Genomic DNA, 10,240 nt, shown 5'->3' on the forward strand with positions numbered 1-10,240 from the left:
TTGCTTTAACAAAGTTTAAGACATCTGGATATACATATATTATAATGTACACACAGTTACACATTCACTACATTCAAACACTGAAAAGTTAAATAGGTCAAAAAATAGAACACTGCTGCTAGCCTATTAATTCTACATTCTAATTGTCTATTTAAGCATTATACCATTAATACTTGAAACCAAGATTATTCAATCTTGAAATCTTCGTTGCATGTTAGGAAGCTTATTCACTAGTAGGCCTACATATTCCCAAGAACTGTCAGGAAGATTCTTCTGTGCAGTCTGTTTAATATATAATTTTTCCAGGTGATATTTCATAATGATTCTGACACATGTACAACCTTTCAGTAGCTCCTATGCCTAACATTTTTCACTGAAACATGTCTTAAGCCACAGCAAATGATACAGAATTTACACAAAAATGAGTGGGCAAACCAATTTTTATGTTCTTATTCTCTGAAGAGAATAAAGCACTTACTGAAAATGACATGAAAGATACAAAAGCTTTTGTTCATATAACAGGCATCCAGTGACAGAGATTACTAATGTTGCATGCTACTGGACACTTGCCTGTAAGCTTTTTGTCTTGTGCAGTTATTTATTTTGGTGCGTGTTTATTCTGGTATATTTATGGAGTCAACACCATCTCACCTCATTTTGAACATCACATCAAATGTTCATACATCTGGTTTCATTTTTTTATGTTCAAAGTAAAACCTTGTATGGAAATGTACATGAGATCATCAGAAAATAATTCCAGTATTTTAGAAACTTCAGGAAATAATAAATTTACAATGCTAATCTTTGATCTTAAATGTTAAAACACAAGTGTGTCTATGTCTGAATGTAAATATAATTTGCTGGAATATAGTGCAACTGGACACATCTTATGTTTGGACATTTAAATGTATATCATGCAAGCTTTCATAATGGAACTGATATCTTAGGAACTACGGCATCAAAATCAGTGAAATAAAAACATATTTACTTCAAAGCAAATCAAGAAAATTGCAACATGGATCATACTTGTATTCTGTGCAATTAGTATCCTATACACAAAACATAAACTTAAACTGTGATTTATAGTATCAAAAAAGACAAGTTTCACTTGTTTTAGATTTCACTACATATTGTATGTATCATTGTTGCTTCTGCTCTGAAACTGTTCACAACTTAATTTGTGTGTGGTATTCTTGAAAGCAGACACATGTACAGTCCTATATGATAACTCACACAATTATAAATTGTTTGCAAATCTCTCCTCAAGCCAAACACTTGCTGTGACTTCTGTATTTTCCTGGCCAGTTCTGGTTATGCCTCAATTCAAGGCAATCTGATCTGTAGCTGCAGGGGTTTGGATGAAGTTGCCCCAATATCCTATCTTCTATCAGATTTCTCTTCAAAGAGAATTTAGTAATCTTGATAGGAATACTTGATCCCACAAGACAACAGAATCCAACTGTTCAAATGGTCAGGTCAAGCAGAAGGAAAAATGAAAGTATGTGGATTGATCAAACAGCTAGTTACCATTCAGTTGCTGTTGTCCATGTACCTCAAATCTATACTGTACGTCTTGACAATGCGTGGATTCATGGCATTGCCATATCCATCACACTTTTCATTTTGTTAGCAACTAGTGCATGTTGGTATGCATACATGTTCTTCCACACTAATGCAGTCAAGTTTGCCCTGGTTCTAGCTCTTCCAGTTTTGGTGTTTTTATATAGAAAATCATGTTTGGCTGGACAGTACCACAGTTTGTTTTATGGTAGCAAAATTATCAAACAAACAATTAAGAGAAGAAACAGATAAGCAATTTGAATCCTTCCACCCACTGCAGAGATTTTTCACAGTTATGTGTGTTGCTGTAATTTCTTCAGCTTCAGCCTGTCTTTTCTTAAACTCTCACATATGTGTAGCTCATGCTCTCACTAAGCTTGAAAATTGTGATGCCAAAATGTTTTTGCTTTTTAGGTATATGCTGTTTGAAAACCATCCTTCCTTTTAAATTTCACATTATTTCTTCCACTGCCAAATTTTCAGAGGGGTTGTAAAATTTAGCAAAGAAATCATTCAACAGGCCTGAAAGAGTTCTGTTCTTATAGTCTGTCACAGATTTTATGAACCTTGTCAGATGTTTCACTTCTGTCTGAAAAATGTAAGAAGTGCAACACACGAAGGTATCTGTCACATTTCATGGTGTTACTGTGTACATCAACAGTCATTCATGTTCTCTCATGCCTCATTTGTATAGTTACAAGAAATACATTTGACTGACATTGACAAGCGAAGAAGATGAGGATGCCTTTGTTCAAGAGTCCAAATACTGTTGGTAATACAGGTTTGTCTCTGACAACAGTTGGATAACTGCTGTAATATACACCATCAGAAAACCACATGAAATGTCATTTCTGCTGACAGAAGCATAATTTTTGTTCATGCCATTGGGGGCTCAAGTAAATAATATGGATGCTCCTGCATCCTTCCTTACAGAAGTTTCCATTTTGAGTCTCCATCAGCACTACACCAGGTTGTCTTCTCTTCTTGTTCTTATGCTCCTTATCTTCTACATCACTCAGTTCACTGCATTAATCAGAATCATTGCCTTATGCTGTTCCTTTTTCAGAGTCAGCACTGTCTTATTCAGCCTACTAACCCAATAAGTGTAAAAGAAATTCTGTAAACACACACAAATCATATATATGAGAGAGGCAGGTACATACCAGACAAGAGGTCACAGAAGCAGTCATGGGATGTTAACATAGACATTTTATGACCTTTTTAATGACAAGATGAAGAAATGCCCAACATTGTTACTGCAGACCCTTGCTCAGAAGATGCACCTTGCTCTCTCTTTAATTTGTAATATTTAAAGTCAGAATAAAAGAACTGAACTTCATGTCCTACTGAGATTACTGTGGTGGTGGTTGATACCCGGGAAATCGGCTCTGGTCATAAGCTCCGTACTGACCTTGAGGTGGAGGGCCCTGTGGTCCTGGAGGCGGCATCTGGGAAGTAGGGGGTCGTGGATACTGATAGCCACCTTGTGGAGGTGGGGGAGGGTAAGTTTGAGGCCCATAGGCTTGCTGAGTATGTGCAGGGTAGGAATGTTGTGATCCAGGAGGATGTGGAGGATAGGACTGAGGCTGACCTTGTGCACCAGGTGGCACATAAGTCTGAGTTGTGGCAGGAAGAGACTGGGGTGGTGGCAATCCATAACCACCTGGCTGCTGAGGTTGAGGACCAGCTGATGGGGGCCCTTGAGGGCCTGGTTGGCCCTGTGGAGGCTGAAATCCTGTCTGAGCTGCTGCAGTGGACTGTGGTGGTTGTGGTGGTGGCTGTTGCTGCTGGGGCTGCTGCTGTGACTGTGCTTGTGGTGGATAACCCCCAGTGGCCTGTGTAGAGGGAGGATAATTCTGAGGTGGAGCATTACCTGGTCCTTGTGGATATGTCTGGGTTGATGCTGATGGAGCCATGCTAGTAGAAACTCCCGTCTGTGAGTATGAGTTCTGGGGATTGGGCTGGGGTGGACCTCCAGTAAATGGTGGTGATGTGGCACTTGAAGGTCCATATACACCAGGTACTGGTCCAGGACTTGTCTGGTTGCTGTAACTGCTCTGATTTGGTTGTGATGGTGGTTGCTGAGACTGGGCTTGTGTTGTTGGAGGTACATATGCACCAGGCTGAGTTCCAGTACTGGATGCTCCGCCTCCTCCACCACTGTTGCCACCACCTCCACTGGCAGTAGCAGCAGAAGCATTTCCACCACTTCCTGCATTTGTTCCTCCATATCCTGGTTGCTGCTGCTGTTGGGGTTGGTAACTATTGCTCCCAGCTCCACTACTTACATTCGCATTGTAACCCACACCCTGTCCAGTTTGTGTAGATGACTGAGCCACTGTTCCATAATTTGTCTGTGACCCAGAGGAGCCATAGCCAGTCTGTCCAGCCCCTGGGCCATAGCCACCCTGTTGTGGTCCTGTGGCAGTGGGTGGAGGGTAACCTGACTGCTGTGCTGGAGGAGGTGGTCCATAGCCAGGTTGCTGACCTGGGCCTGCAGGCCCACTACCATAACTGCCTGACTGCTGAGTAGGGGCTGGACCACCATATACAGCACCTGTACCAACCTGTGAAGTTGCATTTGGAGGAGGACCATAGTTTGGTTGTGATGATGATGGTGGCCCACCATAGCCCTGAGGCTGCGTAGATGGAGGCCCACCATAGCTGCCTGGCTGAGTCGAGTTTGGATAACCACTCTGCTGCTGTGCTGGAACTGGTTGTTGGTTTGGTTGTGGCTGAACTGGGGGAGCATATGTCTGTAAAATACAGAATGAATCTTTTAGATCCAGAGTATTCAACTGAAGTTTCCTGAATTGGAATGGGGGAGGGGGGACTTATGTTGTCACTGAATGGGAGTGACTGTAGTAAAATATATGACTGCAGAAATATGTTGACATTTACATAACCAGACCTGTTGCCAAAAACACATTCTTAGCATACATTGGAGTAAAGTACGATATATACAGGTTTCTTGGATATTTCCCATTGTCTGAAGGTGAGATTATGTTCACAACAGGATAAACTATGTGGCCATATGTTTAAGATTTTGTTCCCTAACAAACATCTGCTGTTTTTCAGTTGGCATCAACTGCAAAATATTTAAAAATCTTAATTATGGCAATAAGATGGAAGAGCTTAGATGTGAATGTGAAGCTTGAAATAATACATCTATGTGAAGTCAGCAGCTTGTCAAAAAGTGAAATAGGAAGACAAGACGGATTAACTTCTTTGACACTGTTTACAATATTAGAGAACAGAAAACATGGTATATACTAAACCCAAACTAAATGACAACTCAGTTTCACATTGCCAGGATTGTGACCTGTCTCAATCTTCAGCATGACACGGACATGATCACTTTCTGCCACTATGTGCAATAACATTATTTTCGATGAAATGATGACCTGACTGTCTTTTTAATCAGGCTCTTCAATTTCATTACAATGCATATATTTTAATCATTCCCAAGAGTTTGCTGGACCAACATTTCAGTGTATCAAGTGAACCAATGCAGTACCTGGGCAGATGTCTGGTTCTGACTGGGATACTGTCCAGGGTAGCCCTGCTGAGGTCCTTGCTGTTGATAATTTTGGGGACCACCCCTGTACTGCTGGTTTCCTGAACCAGCACCAGGTCCAGGACCTGAAATAAATACACTTTTACTAACAGATTAAATCTCTTCAATTAATGATACTTATTCCCTTCAATATGAATTGGTAATTACCGTAGTTATTTCTATAAGGAATCAAATTATATTCCCTCCATGATTCTGGAAACAAGGTTTTCATAACAAAATACATATAACTTCTGTACTATACACCTAAAATATCTTAAAGAAAAAATTATGTTTAAAAATTAAATAATTAAACTATACAACATTTTGAAGGAATTTTTTTAGAACTTCCTGCATGTCTTTGATAAAATGTTACACAGTGTTTACATCTAGCTTTAATACAACTGGGCATAATTCTGTGTTGCATTACAGAGTCATATCATGAGAACCAACAGTTTACCATCATTGTACTACAGATACTCTTGCATACTTGTAAAATGTTTTATTCCATTTTCCTTAATCTCTCAGGAGAGGGATGTTTTGTGTAACAGTATCTCTGATCCAATAACTCTGGAGCCAACTGGATGATACCTATGAAACCTCCTACTTACGTTGGGGCATGTTCTGTTGTCCTGGCATCATCTGACCTCTGTAACCTCCCTGTTGTTGCCCAAAGGAAGCCATTGCTCCCTGGGAACCAGGTGGAAGGTCATTTGTGGGCGCTGGTGATGGCCCAGGTGGGCCACCAGCCTGTCCTGCTGGACCATGCATTCCATGTTGTTGACCTCCTGGGGGCTAAATCCATGAACACACATCTTTTAGGTGTTAAATTATTCTTATGGAAATAACAAAGTTTGGAACAAATCTGAAGGGAAACCAATTTCAATGAACTGCATTCAGGGATCAAAATGTAAATTAAGCTTGTATTTTACTCTTAACATGTCTCTCAAGATTTTCCACATGTTTAATTTGCCTGATGCATGTACAAACTGGGACTAGTAATAGTCCTGTCCTTCAGTGGTGCCATAACAAACTAACATCACATGTCCTATGTGACAGAGGTTTTGGATGAATTAAGATTTTAGTCACTTGGGACTCCACTTCAAGAAACCAAGTGACTAACAAAATGCCCCATTAAGCAAAGTACTGTGCTTCATTGAAGTATGAGACTGCTAAAGGGCTAATCTTAGAAAGGGGATGCACATTTCACTTAGATAGGAGCCTAAATACAGTACCGGTTTGTAAGCTACATGTTATCTTTTGAAAAGCCAATGCACTTCCAATTTAAATTTTATTATTCAGTTCCAAGCAATGGATCAAGTATTACACATTTATTTGCAGAATTTTGAATTAGCACTTTAACGCACAAGGTCTTAACTAAATAAAATGTAACATTTGCTTTCAGATGTTGAAAAAGTAGTTGCATTTATTTGTAATTGCAATAATACAGTTTTGGTAAGTCAATGATACCCAATATTTTATTCAAAAATTTTCAAATTATCATTTACAGTAAACTCTTGAATATCTGAGTCAATGAAGGGCATGAGATGCATGAATAACTGAAAACCGGGGATAATTAAAGATTTACTGCATCATATTTTACAAGTCGCGTGTAACTTACCTTCTTATAAACTAGGTGTATACAATTGAGTTTTACTTTGAAAATGGGTCAATAATGTTTGTTTGTTAACTATTTGGACTTCTCACAAGAGTTCAAATTATCCTTGAAGCTTTAATATCGCAGTATTCAAAGACCCATTTAACAGTGTAATCCAGCAAGTGTCAACACACTGTAGTTCAATGCTATAACATGATCATAATTTCTTTCTTCTTCAATTTTACTATCCCTCTCCCTATTCTCTTCCTCATACTTCTGTTTTGCCGAAGCAGTGATAAAATTTGTATCCATCATGTACTAGAAACCAGGCTCAATTGTAATCATTTTCAAGTTTTATCTTCATCGTTATTTTCAAACTCTTCCATGACTGAACAAACATTACTGGTTTCACTGAAGACTGCATAAATTCATTATGGCATTTTATTTCCAGAATGCTATAAGGTCATCTTCAAAAAAGGGTTGGAGCAGACCACCCTCATAGTATCATTTCATTGATGCATTCACAGTGATGAGACCATTGCTTGAAGGCTGTGTGCTGTGTGGACAAGTTGCACTGTCCACCAGGAACACTGCTTTCTGGAATAACAGTGTTTCAGGAAATACCAATATCTGGAACAGACTTTTGAAGGAGGCAATTTCTGACTGGTGACAACCCCCCCCTGCCACACCTCCAAGTTCCTGTACTTGTTTATGTCTGGGGAACACAGCCTACCTGCTCCCTTCACTCTCAGCTGATGCTCAGCCTCTTAGCATCCATCACCACAAAGATATTTTGAAACAGTTCTACCTGCAGCATTCTCTTCCTCCTTTTCCACAATTATCATTAGATCACCTCTCCTTTTCCTCCACACTGGCTGTCTCAGACATGAAAAGGAGGAAAGCCTAATTCACACATGTCTACATTTGTAAAAATGTGTGATTATACAAAAGAAATGAAAAAAAAAAAAACATTATTATGCACAAACCATGGTTGAATCAAATAATCAGGTGCTGACTGTATATAGTAGATAACATAGAATTTAAACAGACATAAGTAAGCGTAAAAAGTTCCATCTTCTGGAATACAATGCTGTGTAGTCCACTAAAAGTCAACTGATGTTTCAAAGCAAAATGCTGTGTCCATATTACATGAGTAACTTTAGTAACTTAGGCAACTTATTAAACATTTATGAAATTTGCAATTTGATACCTTAATGTAAAGTTGCAACAATATCCCTTGACAGGTGAACAACAGTCAATATTTTATATAACTAGTTCTAGTAATGCTCCTAAACAGTATCAAAAAGGTGTTTGCAAACACCAAGAAACAGGGCTTACATTCTCAAAAGTATAAAATACATGATAAACAAGATATTCTTTTAAATTACACATTTTTAGAAAAGCAGTTAAAAATGTAAGGAAAGGGTTTAAATAAATCTCATAATTTTAATCAAAGGACTGCAAGAATAACAGTGGGCATATTATCATTTTGGTCCTTCAATTTTTGTAGCCTGAAGAACACTGGAAATAAAATAAGTACTGAAACTGGTTACAGTTCCTAGCATGCATATCCAAGAATAAGTTAATTCAGGGATTGTGAAGCCAAAAATAATTTAAACTCAAATTCATTAAAAAGCATAAAAGACCAAAGAAAAAAAATAGTATAATTTCATACACATTTCAGAAAAAGCTAAAGGGGATATCATTTCTATACTTACTGGTAGGAGAGCTTGAATATTTTGATTTGAATCTGCAATGGATGCAAGATACACCAAATTACGATGCAATATCTGTTGGTACCTGAAATCAAAATGCAACAATAACAAGTCTAACTTCTCAGATGGGTTACATGCTTTTCTTCAGCACTCAAACAAACAAAACAAACTCCGTGGTTTTAGTTCGCAAGCAAACTATACCAACTGAGCAACAGCCACTTGCCGGCGAAGTCAGTGGCCCACGAGGCACATGCGAGGATAGTATTATAACACACAAATAACCACAAATAACAAACTCAACATTAACACACTCCTTCATATACTTACTGCATGCATTCTTGTGCCTTCCCTTTACTCTGATATTCTTGAATTGTTTGAATCAGATGACTGTTTTCATCCAGCATCTGTAATCAGAGTAACTATAAGCTGAAAACTAAATGATATTTGTTGAAATTTTAAAATTACAACCTGTGGTCTGTGAAGATCATTCAGGATACATCTAAGTCTGAAATCCTAAATACAGTTGGAAGTAAATGTGAAGTTTGGAAATATATTCTTATCCAAAATGTTTTTCTGACACTAAAATATTATTCGTGTATAAGTTAATGTAACTGTAACTGATCCCACCCCAGTTATGAGGCAGGTTAGTTTACCACATTCTCGTCAAAAGTGAGTAGAAAGAGTGAAAATTTCTAGCAGCTTTGTCTGTTAATACATTTTGTGGATTGAGTCACAATAGCCTATCAATTCACGAGACACTCGGTAAAATGGTACAAAAAATAGTTCTTGCCCACATTAGATATAACAGCCTACAACTGTATAATAATTTGGTGATGTCTGCATGTTTCATGCTGAAGTTACATACTTATGAATACAGAAATAAGATGAAGTCCCTTCCCAGAGTTGCACAGGAAGATGATGAATGTGCTGACACACTGCACTTGAGGGTATGGTATTTTTCAGCCAAATTTCAGGCACTAAAAATTACATTTCAAAATATACCATTCAGTCTGTAAGGAAAATGATGCATATAAGTCTGAACAGGTGTCCACATATACACTTAATGATGAGCCATGCTTCAAAGCATTTTTCAAATTAAGCAATAAAAACTATGTGATTTCGATTATCAATTGTTAAACGTCTTAATTCACGTCATAAATAGCTGAATATATCATGTATATGATAGGAATGCAAATACAAGTACACAATTTTTCATGTTTTTCACGATCACGAAGGAAACACCAAATATTTTAGAGGCGATGAACCTCAAGATAAAACAAACTTCCCTGTCTAGTACTTAATCAAGGGCGGCTTCAATCTTATTACAAAGCAGTGCCGTTTTATTTATAATTAATGTATGACTTATGAAAAATCAATTAATTTATAGCAATTATTTCTGTGCAGTCCCAGAACTGACACGTTTTATGATTACGGCATGTAGATTTCAACAGAAGTTCAAGTAACACTCACTTTCTGGATCTGGGCAGGATTTGGTTGTGGTCTTCCTCTCTGCACAAATGCCACCGACATTGTATATCGCTCCTTGTCTTCGATAGGGTAATTTTCAAACAGAAACCAGAAATATGTTCTTTATGAGTATTATCTAGACAGTTCAACCAGTCTATGTATATGTAACAACACCTCTAAAACAACAAAAATGTATTAACCCATTATCAACAAACACCTTCCATGGACAACAAACTACCAATAATCGACTATCTTTATCAGCATTTTCCACGGATTTTCATTTTTCTCAAATCATTGCTGCCAACACATTTTATGCGTATCATTTTTTTCGGGAATATGGATAAAACA

General features: G+C 37.9%; 1 protein-coding gene across 1 annotated transcript; it reads right to left on the minus strand.

Moving 5' to 3' along the window:
- Window positions 1–158: 158 nt before the first annotated feature.
- On the minus strand, window positions 159–10,207 carry LOC111872102 (spidroin-2). Its single transcript, XM_023865662.2, has 6 exons — window positions 9,896–10,207; window positions 8,753–8,829; window positions 8,429–8,510; window positions 5,725–5,908; window positions 5,078–5,202; window positions 159–4,316 (listed from the first exon to the last, which is right to left on the minus strand). The coding sequence occupies exons 1-6, from the start codon at window positions 9,953–9,955 to the stop codon at window positions 2,913–2,915; spliced, it is 1,932 nt and encodes a 643-aa protein (XP_023721430.1). The 5' UTR covers window positions 9,956–10,207; the 3' UTR covers window positions 159–2,912.
- Window positions 10,208–10,240: the final 33 nt, after the last annotated feature.

Source organism: Cryptotermes secundus, unplaced genomic scaffold, assembly GCF_002891405.2.
Source record: "Cryptotermes secundus unplaced genomic scaffold, Csec_1.0 scaffold828, whole genome shotgun sequence".
In the NCBI taxonomy this organism is placed as follows: domain Eukaryota; kingdom Metazoa; phylum Arthropoda; class Insecta; order Blattodea; family Kalotermitidae; genus Cryptotermes; species Cryptotermes secundus.

What these genes read in the sequence shown, in the direction of transcription:
- LOC111872102 (XM_023865662.2), bottom strand. Translation starts at nt 9,955, where the DNA reads ATGTCGGTGGCATTTGTGCAGAGAGGAAGACCACAACCAAATCCTGCC. An exon ending in ATCCTGCCCAGATCCAGAAA is followed by an intron (nt 8,830 to 9,895) that starts GTGAGTGTTACT and finishes CTCTGATTACAG; the next exon opens with ATGCTGGATGAAAACAGTCA. An exon ending in AGAACCAGACATCTGCCCAG is followed by an intron (nt 4,317 to 5,077) that starts GTACTGCATTGG and finishes TGTATTTTACAG; the next exon opens with ACATATGCTCCCCCAGTTCA.